This window comes from Strix uralensis, chromosome 19 (assembly GCF_047716275.1).
Source record: "Strix uralensis isolate ZFMK-TIS-50842 chromosome 19, bStrUra1, whole genome shotgun sequence".
Lineage (NCBI taxonomy): Eukaryota > Metazoa > Chordata > Aves > Strigiformes > Strigidae > Strix > Strix uralensis.
In genome coordinates, this window is record NC_133990.1 from 3,708,797 (window position 1) to 3,728,558 (window position 19,762).

The window sequence follows — 19,762 nt, forward strand, 5'->3', positions numbered from 1 at the left end:
ACAGATTACAAATGTAAAGTATGAGTGGAGTGAAAGGGGCGAAGCTGTTGCATGCATTTCTTACAAAAGCAAAATACTTTGCCTGCACAAGCAGTTTACCCAAAACTTCAATCCGTCTCCTCTGAAAATGCAATTTACAATAATATTTCTTTTCATTTTTATTCAGCTGAGTTAAAAGTAACTGTAACCTTCATAACTTCCATTGCAGTAATTAGTTCGAATGCTGCGCAGTAAAATTATGCACCCTGAACTATAATATAACACTCAGCTGATTTAGGAACCAAAGTATGGAGAAGGCACGAAGAGGCAAAGCCTGGGATAAACTTTTAATGAGAACCACATTATTTTCCTCATCCAATTTTAAATCAGATCTAATTGTGAGTCCTTCTCTTATTACTAGTTTTATTTTTCAGTTCATGTTAGTCAGCATAACAACCACCAGATTCATTGGCTCGTCCTGTCCTGCCCAAAGGACAGATTACAGACAACATTGTTCTTCGCTTTGACATGCAGAAAGAGAAAAATCCCAAAGGCCAGTGACAGTCCTACTGGGGATTTTACTTGTCACACAAAGGTTAGTGATTCTGAGAGGAAGTTGAGAAAAAGGGCAAATTACTTTCTCCCCCCAAAAGAAATAGTTTTCAATTCAACATGAGCAGATCTTTAGAAGACTATACATGGATTTTTCTAAATCTAAATTCAATAGAAGTTGCCAGAAAAATTTTAAGTGCTAGATCAAATGTAACCTAATTTTATAAAAGAAAAAGACAAGATGACACAAGCATCTATTCTGAAGAACAAAATATAATTAAGTAGAAAATCTGGGAACTGTAGTGCTAATATTTCAGGTTACCTGCTACATCCAGCTCTATGCATATGCTGAAACAGAGGACAAATTTGAGAACTGTCATCTATATCTGAAGCCACTTACAAAGCTAACTTACAAGTCTCATAGATATGAGGAAGCTAAAATCTTGAATAGCGTACATAATGTGGCAAGACAGAAGAGAGATGGAAGCATTGAATAAAGCAGCTTTATTTATTTTAAAACTAAACCATAGTTAAGTACACAAGTGGAAAAGCCTGTCATCCCGTTTTAATTTTCTGCACTACGACATTAAAATGTAGTTCCTTTCCTCTGATGCTGAAAGCTTTTAAATGCATTAAGAAAACAAGCAAAAATAAACATTCTTCATTATTAGTAGAGATTCCACTAAATGCTACCTCTCCAAAACAAAAGCAGCAGTAGAAAACACCAAATAACTGCATTTTTCTGCTCAGTGCAACATATCTTTAGCAAGCAGCTCACTGCGAAGACGCCATTTTATCAAACCTGAAATGCAGCCAAAAGCTTAGGACGCTGTGCTGCTGCTCTCTCTCTGAAATGTTATGTAATAAATTGATTTAGCAGAAGCAGATGCTATTTTCTCAGGGTTAGGGTTACTTTCTCTTTTTTTGGCTCTAAAAAGGGCTGATGGGTAATAAAATACCTGAAGAAAGGAGCCGCCCAACCATCCTAGGAGACGCTACATTGTGTGCAGAGCTGTTTCTACTCCTGCATCTACGTTCTCCAGGGCTCTCGGCTTCAATATGTCGGCTGTGTACAGTGTGAGCCTCATCCTGTAGAGCTGCCAAGAAAATCTCTCTGTGCAAGCGTGCGCCCAGACAACCTGCAAGCTCGGTCGGGCCTCGGTTGCACTGGCTATGGAAATGCCCTTTCCACGCACAGCCCTCCTCCCCCTTCCCCTCGCTCCGCTCCTTAACTCTAGGTGAAGGTATCAACAGAGTAGGATTTTTAAGCTTTGATTATCTAATTGCAGCTGACACTAAACCGATCTTCCTTCCTCTTTAAATTCTTACAACTGTCACAAAACATTTTCACTTCAGGACCCAGCTACAATTAGCACCCTAGCTGCTTTTCTCCCGATTTTGAAAGTCAGCCAAGAGAAGACGCGGGCGCTGCCGCCCGCCCGCACAGGCAGCAGCTCCTGCCTCCTGCCCAGCGTCCTCCTGCCTGCCCCAGCGCCAGCTCCTGCCCAGCGTCCTCCTGCCTGCCCCAGCGCCAGCTCCTGCCCAGTGTCTTCATGCCTGCCCCAACGCCAGCTCCTGCCCAGTGTCTTCATGCCTGCCCCAGCGCCAGCTCCTGCCCAGCGTCCTCCTGCCTGCCCCAACGCCAGCTCCTGCCCAGCGTCCTCCTGCCTGCCCCAGCGCCAGCTCCTGCCCAGTGTCCTCCTGCCTGCCCCAGCGCCAGCTCCTGCCCAGTGTCTTCATGCCTGCCCCAACGCCAGCTCCTGCCCAGTGTCCTCCTGCCTGCCCCAGCGCCAGCTCCTGCCCAGTGTCCTCCTGCCTGCCCCAACGCCAGCTCCTGCCCAGTGTCCTCCTGCCTGCCCCAACGCCAGCTCCTGCCCAGCGTCCTCCTGCCTGCCCCAGCGCCAGCTCCTGCCCAGTGTCCTCCTGCCTGCCCCAGCGCCAGCTCCTGCCCAGTGTCCTCCTGCCTGCCCCAGCGCCAGCTCCTGCCCAGTGTCCTCCTGCCTGCCCCAGCGCCAGCTCCTGCCCAGTGTCCTCCTGCCTGCCCCAGCGCCAGCTCCTGCCCAGTGTCTTCATGCCTGCCCCAACGCCAGCTCCTGCCCAGTGTCCTCCTGCCTGCCCCAACGCCAGCTCCTGCCCAGTGTCCTCCTGCCTGCCCCAGCGCCAGCTCCTGCCCAGTGTCTTCATGCCTGCCCCAACGCCAGCTCCTGCCCAGCGTCCTCCTGCCTGCCCCAGCGCCAGCTCCTGCCTGCCCCAGCGCCAGCTCCTGCCCAGTGTCCTCCTGCCTGCCCCAGCGCCAGCTCCTGCCCAGCGTCCTCCTGCCTGCCCCAGCGCCAGCTCCTGCCTGCCCCAGCGCCAGCTCCTGCCCAGTGTCCTCCTGCCTGCCCCAGCGCCAGCTCCTGCCCAGTGTCCTCCTGCCTGCCCCAGCGCCAGCTCCTGCCCAGTGTCTTCATGCCTGCCCCAACGCCAGCTCCTGCCCAGTGTCCTCCTGCCTGCCCCAACGCCAGCTCCTGCCCAGTGTCCTCCTGCCTGCCCCAACGCCAGCTCCTGCCCAGCGTCCTCCTGCCTGCCCCAATGCCAGCTCCTGCCCAGCGTCCTCCTGCCTGCCCCAACGCCAGCTCCTGCCTCCTGCCCAGGTCCTCCTGCCTGCCCCAACGCCAGCTCCTGCCCGGGTCCTCCTGCCTGCCCCAACGCCAGCTCCTGCCCAGCATCCTCCTGCCTGCCCCAACGCCAGCTCCTGCCCAGCATCCTCCTGCCTGCCCCAATGCCAGCTCCTGCCCAGCATCCTCCTGCCTGCCCCAATGCCAGCTCCTGCCCAGGTTCTCCTGCCTGCCCCAACACCAGCTCCTGCCTCCTGCCCAGGTCCTCCTGCCTGCCCCAACACCAGCTCCTGCCCAGGTCCTCCTGCCTGCCCCAACGCCAGCTCCTGCCTCCTGCCCAGCGTCCTCCTGCCTGCCCCAATGCCAGCTCCCACCACTTGGCAGGGGAGAGTCAGGCCAAGTCCCAGATGTATATTGGTGCGCTGCCAAGCCCTTAATGACTTCCCTGCCTCTATCTAGAAAGATCTAAGTGACAAACATGAAAGCGTATTAATCAAAGGCGCTGCTGTTTATAAACGCAGGGAACAACTGCCCCAGACAAAGCAGCGCGGATCGGGGCGCGTTCTGCCGCCGCAGCAAGGGGGAACGACCATCTTTAACCACCGCAGGCTGGAGAGCGCTGGTTCTCTTTAAGACACGAACACACAGAGTGTGAACAGAAGGGGGGGCAGCTTAACGTTTTCAGGACCTAAATATCATCACAAATTCTGAGAACACACCTAGAGAACTTCTGTCGATGCATATACACAAACCTCAAAGGATAATTTACACGCAACATTCCAGTATGTCTAATATGTTCCTTTACAATTATTTGCCTTTCTCATCCCTTTGCTCTTCCTCCTCCTCCCATCTGCCCCAAATACATATTAATTATGCAGTAAATGGAGCACGTTTTAAATTTGCTGTTTCAATTCTTGTCAGGTGTTCATCTGAGCAGTTTCACCCTTCTGCACTGGATTGCACACAACTGATGTCTCTTTAAAGGTTTGGCTGCATTCTCAGAATTGCTGCCACTTCACTACCAAAGCACAATCGCTGCTGCTATTCTTGGCTCAAAACTGTTCCACTAAAGTACTCCTGAAAATAGTTGGTTTCCTTCTGAAGACATTTGTTCTCTGTCTCTTCGCAATAGCGTCTGAATACTGGACGGGTTTAACCTCATTTTAAAAACAACAGATGAAAATCAAATGTTTCGTTTTGCTTCCATTCAGAAAACTATTTCAAATGCAATTAGAAACTAAGCTTGAGAGTCAATTTTACAATAACTTTAAAGTCAAAATATTGTTGTGGATTATTACATTACTTTAGTATCAGCTATACATGATTGGAATTTTCATTAGTTAAAATGATATGTCAAAACTGGAAAAGAACATATGAGACATCCCATGTTCCTTGTGTTCTTCTTAATAACATAAACTTTGTGTAATCAATTTTGGCTACAGGAGGCAGGAGCTTATAAAGGACACCAAATGAAGGGGACTATGTTTACCAGACAGGGGTACATAGGAAGGCAATGCAGAACCCCAAGAAGAGCCCACACCAAAGTTTGGGGGCAAAATAAAGCACAGTTTCCACTGCAGCCCATGCTGGCAGAGAGCTACTTACTGTTACCTTCCATGTGCCCTGTCTTGTAGCAACCTCAGCAGGCATGTATCTGATAAATTTTAAATCTTTATAGATACCTGAAGACTAAAAAAAGGGGATTTGAGAGGTTTTGCAGACCACTCACCTGACCTAAGCAACTATTCCTGATATGCACTAAGTGCCATTTGCCCACCCCACCAAGGAAGCCCTCCAAGCAACAGAGACTGCACATTCTTAAGTGCTCTCACTTAAGATAGCTTTCATACTGGCACGTTTGCCCTAATGTCTAACTTTAACCTTCCTTCTTGAAATTTAAGCCCATTATTTCTTATCTGATCCATCACAGACATATAGAACACATAATTTTCTTCCTTGCAGCAGTCATTTAGGTATTTTTGCATTTCTAACTCCAGTCTTCCTTCCAACTCTACAGGCTCCAATTCCCTCTCTCTTTGCAAGGCTTGTTTTCAAGATCTCTACTCACTCCTGTTGCATTCTGCTCTTCTTCCAGCAGGTTAACCTCCTTGTGAAGGCACAGTACTACAGTCTGGACTCAATATTCAGAGGCCTTATCAGAAGTGCCTCATGGGAAGCAGTATTGTTTATATCCCTCAGTATGTATGTCATCTTTTCAACAATATGACACCATTAATCTGGTTTACCCTGTGACCAACTCCAGATCCATTTTTGCAGCATGATACTCATATAACCATATTTGTGTACAGAGCTGCTCTGGCCAGAATAAAGAACCTATACCTTTTCTTTATCTCATATTCAATTACACTATTTTGTCACCACTATTCCATATTGCAATTTTGTCTTCCAGTTGCCTTGCACTCTTCTCCAGTTTAGGATCATTCAAAAATTTAACGAAGGCTGTTGTTTATAGATGAAACACTGATGCAAATATCAAAGAGTACAAATTGGCACTTTCACTCAAAATATTCTCATTCTGCCAGAAAGGACTGATCACTTCTCTATCTACAGCTTCCTGAGCAGCTATGACACTTCTTACCGTAGTTTCTTCCCACTTCTTTTCACCACCATACATCCATCACGAGAAAGTCTTCTGAGGCACTCTCAAAGGCTGTACAAAGTTGTCTTCTAGGACATGATTTTCCCTCCCATTTTGCAGGGCCTCTCGCACTGCTGACAGGGAACTGCTCTCCTTCGGCACGACCTGCTCTCCACAAACCCACGTTGGTTCTGCCCGTATTTCTCTCTTGCAAAGTTCTAAATGCACAGAAATAGCTGCTCTGGTATTTTTTTCTAGTATCATTCTAGCACACTACTCTGACTGATCTGTAACTCCTCAGTTTCTCCTTTCTCACCTTTTAACATCAGTTGTTTTGTTTTCTGTTTTCTAGTTCTCACACTCTGAAAGCAAGCCAGCGGGCCAGATTGCTCCAACCCATCTTCAATGTAGTCTACTATGAATTCCATCGTTTTTTGACAAGTGGAGACATTTTATTTCCTCAAGTACTCTAACTCACTGTAGCCTTAGTTCTACATCAATTGTTAGTTTACAGACGAAGGGAAAAGGCATGTAAAGTATTGCTGATGCCATCTACTGATGGTCCTCCCTGCTGAACATCAGTCCAGTTCCACTGGCCTTCCTTTTACTACTAATGGGCTTATAAAAGTGTTATCTTTTTGTTCTTTTGGTTTTTTCCTAACAGCTACAAACTTCTTTGGTTTTTGTTTCTTGTAATATCATACTTGTATCCCGAGCTGTACAAATTCAGCTTTTCAATAACCTTCACGTGATGTTACTCCCTTTCTGCTCTTCCCAAGGACTAAATTCTTATTTCCTGGTCACTTTGACCTTAGTAAGTTACTTTCCACCTTTTACGAGAACACCATCAGAGACAGGTCCTGCTACTCTGTCTCTTCACCTGCTCTGTCAGAAAACTGCCATCTGCACATTGTAACAACGTGCCAGACTCTTTGTCTCCTGACCCTTTTTCCCCACTGAGGCCTGGGCAGTCCATGTGTCTGGCTATCACTAGAGCACAGCGTCTACAGTGAAGCTGAGGTAGGATGCAGGTCTACCGATGCTCAACAAAAGCAGTGGCATTTGAGTCATCATGCTTTCACACAGCCCCACTCTTTGAAAGTGAGGACAGGGAAACTATAAAGGCATCTCAGTTATTTATCCTTTACAGATTTCTATTTTTCCTTCTCCCAGTGAAAAATTCTAATCACTGTCAAATAGATTGGAAGCAGCAGATTTATTTTTCACACTCTGCTGCCTGATGTCAGACAACGTACACAATACAGAAAAATTCATTCCAAAGATTAGTTTACTGATGAGTTTTTACCATCATTTTTCATTCATAATGCCCATATTTGTGCTACACAGCAGTTGCTACTTCTCTATATTCAAAGCATTATATGGAGTTTTTGAAAATCTACATAGGAGACAAAACCCTTTGCTAGGTGAGACTCACTTCTCACAAACTTTCCCATTACTGCATTTCAGAAAGTGTTCATGACTCAGGAGTACATCCAGACAGTACCTACTGGCCAGATCCCATCTCCACGTTAACTGCTGTATTATCGTCCTTGTACAATTTTTTTTAAGAGGTCCTTTAGTCTAAATATATACTTGTCACTAGTGACCTTTGGTAGCACTGCCTGATTTCCAGGGACATGTACCAGACAGCAAGCACTACCAAATGCTAAACAAAGCCCTGATGAAAAAAAAAGAAACATAATCACCACTCATACAACCTCTGGTGGTACCTCAACATCCCTTTACAACACTAATTTGATAAGACCATTGGCAAAATATTTAATCAAAACAAAATACTGATAATTTCCATATTTTTTTAAAAACAAATAGTGTTAACATCCAGAGGGACCTGGACAGGCTGGAGAGGCGGGCCTGTGCAAACCTCATGAAGTTCAACAGGAACAATTGCAAGGTCCTGCCCATGGGTCAGGGCAATCTCAAGCACAAATACAGTCTGGGTGAGGAGTGGATTGAGAGCAGCCCTGAGAAGGACTTGGGGGTATTAGTGGATGGAAAATGGACTGTGAGCCAGCAGCATACACTCACGGCTCAGAAAGCCAACTGTGTGCTGGGCTGCATCAAGAGAAGCATGGCCAGCAGGGCGAGGGAGGGGATTCTCCCTCTCTGCTCCATTCTTGTGAGACCCCCCTGCAGTGCTGGGTCCAGCTCTGGAGGCAGCAACAGCAGAAGGACACGGACCTGCTCCAGCCGGGCCACAGGAGGCCACAAAGATGCTCAGGGGCTGGAGCACCTCCCCTGTGAGGACAGGCTGAGAGAGTTGGGGGTGTTCAGCTGGAGAAGGGAAGGCTCTGGAGAGACCTTAGAGCGGCCTCCCAGGACTTAAAAGGGGCTACAGGAAAGGGGGGAGGGACTCATTGTCAGGGGGTGTAGGGATAGGATGAGTGGTAATGGTTTTAAACTGGTATAAGGAAGAAATTCTTCCCTGTGAGGGTGATGAGACACTGGCACAGGTTGCCCAGAGAAGCTGTGGCTGCCCCCTCCCTGGAAGGGTTCAAGGCCAAGTTGGACGGGGCTTTGTGCAACCTGGGTTAGTGGAAGGTGTCCCTGCCCATGGCAGGGGACTTGGAACTAGATGATCTTTAAGGTCCCTTCCAACCCAAACCATTCTGTGATTCTATGATACAACAATGAATACCTTCCAGGTATTACATAGACACTTTTAAAAAAAGTGTATTTGCTACAGAAAGTATGAAATGATATACATAGAAAGCGTGCAAGGTGAATAAATATAATACCTCATCCTTGATTTCTACTTTATAGAATTTAGTGTGTTAACTATTATATACAAAACCCACTGTTCACAGAAGATCCAGAATAAATCAATTTCTAAAGTTTTTGCTTTTAACTCTGTAACTTTTCAACCAAAAGCAAAAACACAGTAATTTTCGGCCAACAAAGATATTCTGCTAGTGGAATTACAGAATATGGGCCCACAGAGATAAAGTTCAGCAAATCACTTCCATAAAGGCAGTTTTCACATGTGCTTTATTCATTAAAAATCAGCCTGTTTGCCATGCCTCCAGGAAGTCAACCTAAATCTTATTTCAAACTTTTGACATGAGACTTTATTCATATGCTACAGAACTACTTCTGCATATACATGCCTTACTACAGTCATCACAAAGTACAATAAGCTAAACTGGGCAATTGTTCGAACATGCATTTAGCTTCAAAGTCACTACTACTTGGCTAGATCTGATGAAACAACTATATATCAAAGCTCATCTGTGTTTTCCAGCTATATTGACTGGTTTTAGAAGAGATATCTCTCCCTAAAACTTTTCTCCAAATTTGACTTTACAACTGTAGAAAATTGCTCTATTAGAAGGAACTCTAACCCACAGTTAAAGGATTGGATGTTTGAAGGAAGTATTGTCAGACACAACTTTTACAGTAAGGTGGTTTTTTACTTTTATCTTGCTTCCTAAAAAAAATTATCAAAAATAAAAGTTAATACAAATTTGTAAGAGTTTACCTGCCACACAATGGCATTCAACAACTTCTGACTGCCCACAACACTCACTTCAACATGCACACACCATGTCACAAGCATGAATATGCAAACTGCAGCTAAAGAAGCATGAAATAAAACTTTCAGCTTCATAGAAAAGAAGAATAAAGTTCAACACAGAATCTGGCATCAGCCCGCAGTAGGAAAATAAATCTCTAACTGCTGTCAAATTCTCACTTCCCAGAAAACAACAGATAGAACAAATTAAAACTGTAACTCTTCAGTTTCCACAATGCTTGTGTGTTCTCTCACTTCAACTACTGGATGAATTACTTGCTTTCATTTCTTTTTAGACTTTGGAAACATGTGTTATGGATCTGTTCCACAAAATACTTTACTCGCCAATACAAAAGAAGTGCAGAAGTTTCATCATGACTCCTGCAGGACATGGTACATATCGAGTTGATGGATGTTGGTTTTACATTGCTGAATTGCAGAAAAGTGAGAGGCATCTTCAAGAAAAAACGATTACTTCTTTTGATCTTTGTTCTTATAATCATCAAACACGCAGTGGTTGCCTGGAGACTCCTGTACAAACTTCGTGATTTGTAAAGAAACAAAGAAGGATATATTACCTGTTATTTTTAAACTCCCATGGTAGCTTCCAGAAATTACCTCAATTCTTTCAGATCACATGGCAAAAAAGCCATTCCATTAATACCTCACACCTTAATGAGAGAAGTTAACTATTCACCACATTTATTGGAGTCAGCTGACAAAGTGGAGAGGGAAGAGATTAAAAGCTCCATCTTTAAGTAAATAGTTTCATAATAGTTAACAATGAATTGAAGACTGTTTTCAAGGGATAAGCTTTCTAAGGTGTTTTATGCAATTTGAAATGTTTTAATTTCTTCCCTTAACAGTTTGTCTAGATAATGGTTTATCGATTATCATAAAAGAGAAACAAAAAGTCACTACTCTCATCCACTTCACTGATACTTCCAAATGATAAACCTGACAAAGAATATATTAGTGGTCATTAATTCCCACTTGCCTTACACTGGCAGAACATCCTTTTTAATTCATGACATTGCAGTTAGAGTTCTGATAAGTGTTTTGGATAGGCCAAGGCAGTAGATAAGAGAGGCTGCTGATAAGAGAATTAAAGAGATAAAATAGTGTGATTTTTACAGTGAAGAGGCTGGCAACGTCTCTCCAACAGCCTTCCTTGTACCCAGGTAGTTATAAATAGGGCCTGGAAGGAACGTCGTTGCATAATTTCAAGGTAACTACAAAGGAATATGACCCTATAAAAAGAAAAGCTACAGACATGAATTTACATTAAGCATCCTCTGGATACAAGATGCTAGCATACGACGATCCTGTCTCTGATTAATACCAGGTCATCCATAAAAAGAAAGTTACTATTATTCACCATGAGTATAAAGAAGCCACATATGGAGCCTTGCTTGGGCAGAATCCAGCACAGGTCTAACAAGCTCCGGCTAGGCAATCGGGTTACCAGAGAGGGAGAAAGCCCTAAGCACTGGTCTATTATTGACTGCCTCTAGACTTTGAAGATGTCTAATGATGTTCAGGAAGTGATCACTCTTCTGCAATGCAGGTGCTCTTCAGACAGACAAAATTCCTGTTTATATGTGGATCAGGTACCCACACTGATTCTTCTGGACAACTTCAATTTTTTTTTCCTTCCCTTCACTTCTGCAGAGAACTTCTGCTTGCAAAGACTCTTTGGTAAATGAAATACCCAGGGAACCAGAGACAGACATTTAAAGAAATACAGTTCCTACCGATGATGAGAGGAGGAGAGGCAAAAAGTTTCCTTCTGACAAAGTATTGCTCAGTGAGAATCATCATGTTTAAAATTCTTTATTTTCATGAAATATGACCCAGTTTGAATTAAATTTCATGGAAAATTCACAACTTCAGTGCTGGAGGTTTTCAGGATATAGAATCCCAAAATTTTTCCATAGGCTAATAATTACTCAAATCCTAGCAGCTGAGATGAAAAGGTTGTGGCCTTCCCTGAACACTTCTTTGATCTTTATGCTCATCAAGGTGAAGACAAAGCCAGTATGCAGACCAAGTAAGATTGTCAATATATCTACTTCATGGCTACAAAGGTCCCTCAGGAGTGAGATATGCTATACTCCTCTCTGACTCACAAAGCAGCCAGGGACACAGCTGTCATGCCTTACAAACTGAGTTAGATTTGTTTTTTCTTCTGTAGCTAGTTAGTAAATGAACTGATGCTCCACCTGCTGGAAAGAGAACTAAATGAGCTCTAGTATTCAGCAAGTTCTTTATACGAGGAAGATGCAGCCATTTGAGTCTCAAAACACAACCTCTTGCTGTCGAAAGATAAAAATGTAGCCAAGGATTTAGCTTGTCTAAGAGTCTCTTCCCTGCTCCAAGAACTGTACACAGGTTTTGCTGGTGCCTTTGAAAGCTTTTGTCTTTACATACTAAAAGAACCACCTGACAATTTTGACTCTATGCACTAATCGCTTTCAAGAAATACTTTTGCTAAGGGTTTGGTATAGGTTACCTTGCTTTGTGCAATAAGTAATATAATATGAAGCTGAAAAGCTGCTGCACTCCTCCTCATTCGTACTAGCTTTTACTGTATTCTGAATTTGTCCAACAGTAACAGAAAAGTAGCAAAATAATTAAAAAAAACCCAAACTAAAACAGTGTAGAACATCTGCTGATAGTTGCCAGGCTGACAAACTACAGAAACAAGTGCTTATTTTATACAGCAAGTTAAAATAGCAATTGGGAAACGAGGTCTAAAAACCTCAAGGTACAAATGCATCTGGCAAGATCAAAGTCAGACAGCTAGTACTGTACTCTTACAAGCTAGGTTCTTTTATGGATTATGTTATGATTTATGGTGGACGTTGTTTCAGGGTTTACAGTATGTTTCTTAAACATCAAACAAAGATGTTTCAGGTACGCCTATAATGATGCTTGGAAGAAGTCCAGTACTGACCCTCAGACAGCCTGAGTCACTTAAGTTGGCCAATCTGTCTCTACCATATAATAAGTACTAGATTTCTGAAAATAATAAACCTATATGTGTGTATATATATACATACCTAACACATAACATTAGTCTGACAGTTAAACATCTCCAAATCAGAAAGAAGTCATAAAGGTCAGCCACCGACCCTGCAGAACTGTGATTTGCAGAGAAGGTGAGAATGCTGATCTAACTGGTGGGAACTGCTTATTTTCCATGTCACTAATGCCAAATACTCAAGAATACAGAGGTAAAAACCTGTTCCCTCCCTAAAAAAATCCAACATTTTAAGTAAACAAACAACTGTTTGACTTTTCAGATCTGTGTTTCTGGGGAGTAGTTGAATAATATTTTCAAATACATCTTGATAACCATAAAAGCTACAATTTCCGAGAGAGATGATTTTTCTTATCTAACTTAAAACTTCTAAGGACAACACCAAGTAATTTTCTCTGCTGGAGTTCAGTTCAGCAGCAAGTACAGCAAAAACAGGGAAAGATTCACTAATGCCCAAAGGGGAGAAACTGCAGACAGTTCAGATCCAAATTTTGTGATGTTTGACAGCATTAATGAGTGATAATGAGCAACACTTGAGATCATACAGAAATTCAAGATATCAAAACCCCCCTTGTGACTTAGTTCAGATAACTTTTTGTAAGCCATAGATAAGTATCTCGGAACACTCCCTGCTTTGCCTAACATGACAGATATACAGCAGTGATGAAAAAGGTGATATATACCAATTACTGACTGAGCTCATCTCCACTGGAAAAGTTACACACTCTCTAGCACAAAAGGGCAAATAAGAAGAGAGCTGCTTCTTATTTTCTCATTAGCAGCTTCAGGGAAAAAAAGGTAGCTAAGAGACCTACCCCTCAATATGCTATTTCCAATAGCCAAAGGAGGTCATGCGTCTATCTGCAAAGGATGGAATGAAGTGGTAGAAAGGCCTAAGATACTCAACTACTTTTCCCAAAGTATTATTCTCCTAATATGAAAATAACAATTGAGAGAGCAAGCAAGTAAAGACATAGAAGTGTCACAACAGAAGATAAGCAAAAGTTCCTATTTTTTATTTACGTATAATTATACTCAAAAATCTCTTCAAAGAACATAAAAATTGCCAAAATTATAGTCAAAAACCTGGAAATACCCAAATTAGCAATGCTTCTGTAAGAATGATCACTAAGAAATATTTACATTTCCTGAAAATCATATCTATTATGACTGTCAAAGAGACAGGAAAAAACCTGGAAAAAGACCCCACAGGTCTGAACATCTAAAATAAATAAGAAAAGCTTTTAGAACTGGATCCTAGAAATGACATCATATATTCTGTAAAATAAGGAGCAACAGTATATGCTTTAAATCCTGTTATTTTAAGACAATTCTTAACATTCCTTAAATTTTTGCAACACCTGTGCTAACAGTGGAAGGCGTAACTACATAGAGAATGAGTTGATACCCCAACTGGGTTTCGATTCTTACCTGTTTGGGTCTTACTGGGATGATGCTGTCCACCTGCTCCTTGCTGCGGAGGAGGACTCGCCCCTGCTTGCCCAGTACCTTGAGCTGGGCTGGTGCCGGTCAGAGTCCCAGTAGGCAGTGGCTGACCCCGCTTTAGGAGCTGCTTCTGTTCTTGCTGGCGGAAGCGTGGAGGCACCTCACGAGGCAGGTAACGGGACGCAGCTGGCTGCTGCCCATTAGCAGACGCACGCTTGCCATTGCTGCTGTTGGTAATAGTGCTGGTGGAAGTACTGGTACCGGTACCGGCAGGTTGGGGCTGGCTTAAACTGGTCTTAATAGGTTCTGGCACTACATAAAAAATACAAACAAAAACCAAAAATTGCTTTTAATATCAGAAAAGTTGTGGGGGTTTTCTTCTGTTACTGAGCAAGGGGATAATGTTTCTCAGTCTCCCAAACAACAGCAGGCAAAACATGGACTATAGAATACGTAAAATATATTCTAAATAAAAAAGTGTTACAACCAGAACTCAGGGCTAGTTTACTGTGTATCTAGCCTCCTAAATTGCTATATAAGAATTTTGAAATCTACATCTAAAAAACCTGATTTTATACAGCTGTAAAATTTATGTACCAGAATACAGCTGATAAAAGGCTTCACAGCCAACTCTGCGAGAGCCTACACGTCTGTTTGTAACTGTACAACCCCCCCCGGCCTTATCTCACACACTTCCCGCTTCCCAGGCTGCACCAGAAGTCACAGAGAAGTTGGTTACTATGAATATCTGGTACCCACCACATGAGAAGAGGAGAGAGCATATAGGGTGAAGACTGAATGATTTGTATACACACAACCAAGTTTGCATCAATACTCAAATGCCCCCCCCCCCCCCCCATGTATATGCCTATGAACGAGTCTGGTGCTCATACTAAATATGATTTAGGAAAGCACAACACTTAAGAAAACATTGATTTCCTATCAACTCTACAACAGAGCAAGCGAAAACACTTCTCAGATGTTTTCACTTCCAGCATTTCTAAGACATCTTGGACTGTTGTCAAAACAAGATGTCTAAGAACACTTCGCTAAAATGGTAAATAAAAGCCCAAGAAATAAAAAGATAGCTAGAAATAATTGTTATGCTCAAATAATGTTCAGAAAAATTAATTATTAAATAAGAAATGGTGGCACAGAGTAACTTTTTTTGTTTTAAACTGGAAGAGTTATTAGGACACAGCTATGAAATTTGAACTTCAGAAGATTTAATTCAATTGAAAAGGAGCGGGGGTAAGGTGTGTGTCCAGACAGTGAAAAGCTGTAACAAAAGTTTTCAAGTAAAGATTATTTTATGTTACTCCTGCTTTACCCAATCTGTAGACACATGTGCAAATACTTTGTACGTAAAACGATGCACAATGTTCCATGTATTGGGATTTTTTAAAAAATTATGCTTGCAGGCTATTTATTCAATAAATAATTTTTAAGTACTTCAAAAATATGCGGCTTATGTTTTCCAAGTGATGATTAAAACTGATCGTAATTAGTTCCTTTCATTGGAAAGAGTGGATGACTTACACAACTCTTGTCGTAACAAGTGTATTGGGGGGGGGAATATTTTTTTAATCCAGTGTTTTACAAAACCACTAAGTTTTCGTATGCCACTGAAGAGCACAGGAAGCATCACTGCACTTTGCAGTGTCACATAACAATGTTTCTCTCCAGAGCACTTCTCATTTCTAAACTGACACTGAAATGTGGTAACTGAAAAAAGTAAACCCCATTTCAGTTTTACACATTTGGAAGAACACAAGTGAATGGGTGCAAGGACAAATGAGCTTACAAGTGACTAAAGGAAAACTTTCTCATCTGTAGTAAGAAGCACTCAACTTCAGCTGCAAAATGGATTCCAAAGTGCAAAGCATGAACATTTTTTTAATCAAAATGAGCACTACTTTTAATGATAAAAAAGGTTTTGTCTTTCACAGAGAGGTACTAATGCCCAGTATATGCAGAGCACAGCTGCTACAGGCACCAAACAGGCCAACCAGTCCACACTAGGCCAGAAAGAACCCCTTAATATATCTTATCTTCTCTCTGATTTAATAAATGTATTGACCAGTCTGTAGGATAGGCCGAAGACATACATTTGTGACTAAATTTACATTGCATAAAAATAAATTTTTACAGTTATTTGCACATCACCATTTCCACACAAGAGTAACACAAGCTTTTCTTGAATCTTTCAAGTCTAAAACCTTTAAACAATGTCTCAACTGTTCCTTTTCCATAGGTTTAGGCTCCTCTTTACTACCAGGACAAAGTACAATGTCCTATAAACGCTAGTGGAATCAAAACAGCATTAAGTTTTAAAATTAAGGATAAATTCTGATTATTCTCTGCTTAACAGGCAATGCCTTTTGCCTACAGTATTTGAACCTTTTACTCCTTACTGTAACAAGTCTTCTGTATGGTTTAAAACAGGAGGGAGGAGGAGAGAGAGGCGATGTGATGATCTAACGGTTGGACTAGATGATCTTCAAGGTCCTTTCCAACCTAGATGATTCTGTGAATGTTCATTTAAACTGCACAGTAAGCTACTGCACCCATCTAGAGCACCCGCTGCCTTTTCAGTTCAGCAGTTTTTCAGTTTTGGATATGAGGTTGCTACTATTAACATCAAATCACACTGCCTATAGCCATGAAAAAATGAATTTTCAGGCTTCTAATCATCTCCCCAAAAAACAAGTTAAAGAGACCACAACCAGCAGCTTATTCGGCACTCACACAAAGCTTTTGTTTTCTCATGGTCTTTACCTAAACCTTTGTATCAAGCATTTCAGGACACCCCAGTCTTCTACATTTGCACTGCAGGCACACATTTGAAATGCCCCATACTAGCCTTGCCAGAAACAAGCAGGCCAGACCCACCCCGGTCTGCAGCCCGCGCAGCGTGGCACAGCGTGGCACGGCGAGCTCGGCAGTGCTGGGTCTCCCGGGGCAGGGGTACCGGGAGCGGAGCAGCGCCTGGCGGGAACCACACTGGGTTATTCTGCTCACTTGGCAGTGTCTGCCAGAGCTGCTCGGCCACCCAGAAAAAGCCTTTGGGGCTTCCTAAACAAGTATTCCTCCAGCTCATTGCAAGCATGGCCAACAGGTGCAAAATGGCACCTCATCTCATTACATATATGCTATAAAACCAGTACCCGGCCTCTCTCCAGGCTTTGACACACCTGAAAAACTGATCAACTTCCACAGCAGCAGCAGTGAAGAGGCACCAAGGTGGTGTCGAGGGCAGTTTCAAAGCAAGCAGGGACATGGACAAGCAAAAAAAATACTAAGTTTGACAGCGGCCATCAGCACTTTGCTTCTCCAAGACTTTTATTTTGGAAGCCTAAACAATTTCACCAATGCTTATTTCTGTAAAAAAAAAAAAAGGAACTTTGAATATAAAAAAAATTTAAAAGCAGTAACATCTGAAGAGCAGAAAATAAAACCTTCTTTGCCTTTTCAAAATATACCAACAGCTTTGGAAACGAACAGTTTATCCTAACTCTGACAATTAAAAAAGTAGGTGAAAAATGTCACAAAATGCAGAATCATTAATTTCAAATATCAAATTTGCATATCCAACATGTATGTGAAAACTATTTTGTTTCCACAATATACATAAATCTGTCACCCACATGACAGAAAATATTACTTAGTTTTAATGGGTCTTTTTTTAAGTCCTGTTGACTTTACCATTCCACCTGGCCTTTAAAAAAATGCAGTATAACCTATGAATTAAGCTGATCCTCTCACTGAGTAGTAGTCACTCCGGAGACGAATCTCTCCAGCTGTCTCAGGACAGCCCGGGAGGGCACACACAGCTGCTGTGGTCCCACCACCACCCGTCCTGCAGGTACCAAACCTGCTGCACGGAAAACGCAGGCTCAGGCTCCCACCGCCCGTCAGCCCGGGTTTGGGAAGGCTGTGCCACCTTTGACACGTGTACGCACGTCTCTAAGTGCCTGCTGCCCAAAACTAAGACAATTCCTGCTTAGTTTTGCTTGTTTTGACGAATTGAAAGGATAATTAAAATAGTATCACTTTTTATGACTTTGAGCAAAGTGTATGTTTCCATTTCACTTGGGAGACTGAGAGCAGAAATGGGAAAATTAAGATATCTTGGGGTATTATTACTACTACTACTGCTGCTACTACTATTATTACAGAGATGTAAGCATTTACTTACCACTGCTACTAATGTTATTACAAAGATGTAAGCATTTACAAACATTGAAATTTGAAGTACTCTGTACTTCTGCAAAGAACGAAGCTGTGACTTGCCCATGGCCACAGGATTCAGAAAGAGCACTCCAGACATAGTTTGATCTGCCAGAAGTGATAAACCATTTCAGCCAGCAAGTTTCTCCAACTCAGATACCAGACAGCCACACAACCCTTGTGCCAGCAGATCAGAGGGAACACAGGGAGGACGAGGAGAGGGGGCAGGCAGGCGGCAGCAGCGGGGTGGGGATGAGGCCTGCTCCCCCACATTGCCACCTGACGTCGCTTCCCCAGCCAGCTCAGCTCTGGCCATCAACACTGCACTACTCCGAGGTCCTGATGATCAGCGAGGAAAAAAGGTTGGAAGAGACAACTGCACAGCAAAGCGAGAAACTTAGAGCCTTCTTTGATTTATTTTTTTAAACTAAGAAATGACTTTTCCATGGAATTAAATAAGCATACAAGAGAATTAAAACCATTAACTGGCATAATGCCAATGGAGTCAATACGTGTCTGGCCCTGCAATTTTCTTAAGGAATACTAATTCATTGGAAACATATTTGAGAGAGCAAGGCAAGCTGCTTTTTAAAAAGCATTATATTCTCAGTAATTTTTATATATATAAATATAAATTGCATCTAATACTTTCAACTAGGCATGCATGTGTATATGTATCTCACTAACCTCAGTCAAAGAGTACACAGAAATTTTTGCTTTAATGTAAATTAACAAAGCAGCTTCATCACAAAGGTGTGGCCAGAGAAACCCAATTTCAGTGTTAGAAACAATCCCTCTAAATATCTGAATCATAGATGAGAAGAAATGAACACAGAAAATATCAAACACATTGTACTTTACAATAAAAATATTTCTGCATGTTAACAATACTGTTTTTTCACTAATCAACATAGAAATGTGGGGGGTTTTGTATAAAAAATCTCTTTTAAGATGAGTTAAATGGAAGCTCTTGCAAGAATACTGTGTATACAATCATGGTAACTGGAAAAATAACCATTTAATTACACTAGTGACAGGAAATAAAGCAAGACGTGAACAACATCATAGCAATGGGCTTGATTCCCAAATTCCAGCTTCTTATCAGGCTAGAATTTAGCCTTCAAATTTAGACTTCAAATACAGCAATAATATTTGGATAATATATGTTACAAAGACAATACGACTACATTCTTTGAAAAACCTCAACACCTATTTATTAAAGTCATCTTCAGCAATGTTTAAGCAGCAATTTTCATTTGATATGCACGGTGAGAAACACCTACCGTTCAAAGTGTCTACATGAGATTTCCTAATTATTAATTGTCATACAATATTCGCTCTAAGAGTGTCTTTATAAACCATTTAGACATTCTCCTTCCTACAACGGATGTATTTTGAGATGATGACTATCCCTCGCAGAACATACAACGTACAAAGACATAATATTTTAGCAAACTGCAGGCTAAGAGCAAACCAGACAGCAACCTTTTGCACAGCGCATGGCAGTGCCTGTGGTCAGCAGGGGCTGCCTAGAACACTGGTGCTCTGTGCACTATACATTTAATCAGCCCCAGGGGCCAACCTGCCAATCTATAGAGAGACCTTGCCAGTCCCTGAAGGAGCAGCCTGTCTACCCTTTCACCTGAAAGTAATACACTGTCACGGCTAATGTTATGTGGGCAGCTGCTTGAAATCCAGGAATTAAAATGTAGCCCTTATGGCTAAACTTGCTTTAAAATGAATGGGGAAAAGGATTCAATACAAAGCGGTTTTCATAACTAGCACAT

General features: G+C 42.3%; 1 protein-coding gene across 11 annotated transcripts in view; it reads right to left on the bottom strand.

Moving 5' to 3' along the window:
* Positions 1-19,762, bottom strand: part of TNRC6C (trinucleotide repeat containing adaptor 6C) — a 112,439-nt gene that overhangs the window by 46,521 nt on the left and 46,156 nt on the right. For 10 of the 11 annotated variants that reach the window (XM_074889474.1, XM_074889481.1, XM_074889478.1 and 7 more), the window contains exon 4: positions 13,731-14,057. In XM_074889474.1, coding sequence (XP_074745575.1) covers positions 13,731-14,057 — 327 coding nt within the window. Of the gene's footprint in view, positions 1-1,490; positions 1,675-13,730; positions 14,058-19,762 lie in introns of those variants that run through there. The other variant, XM_074889483.1, reaches the window with a different exon arrangement.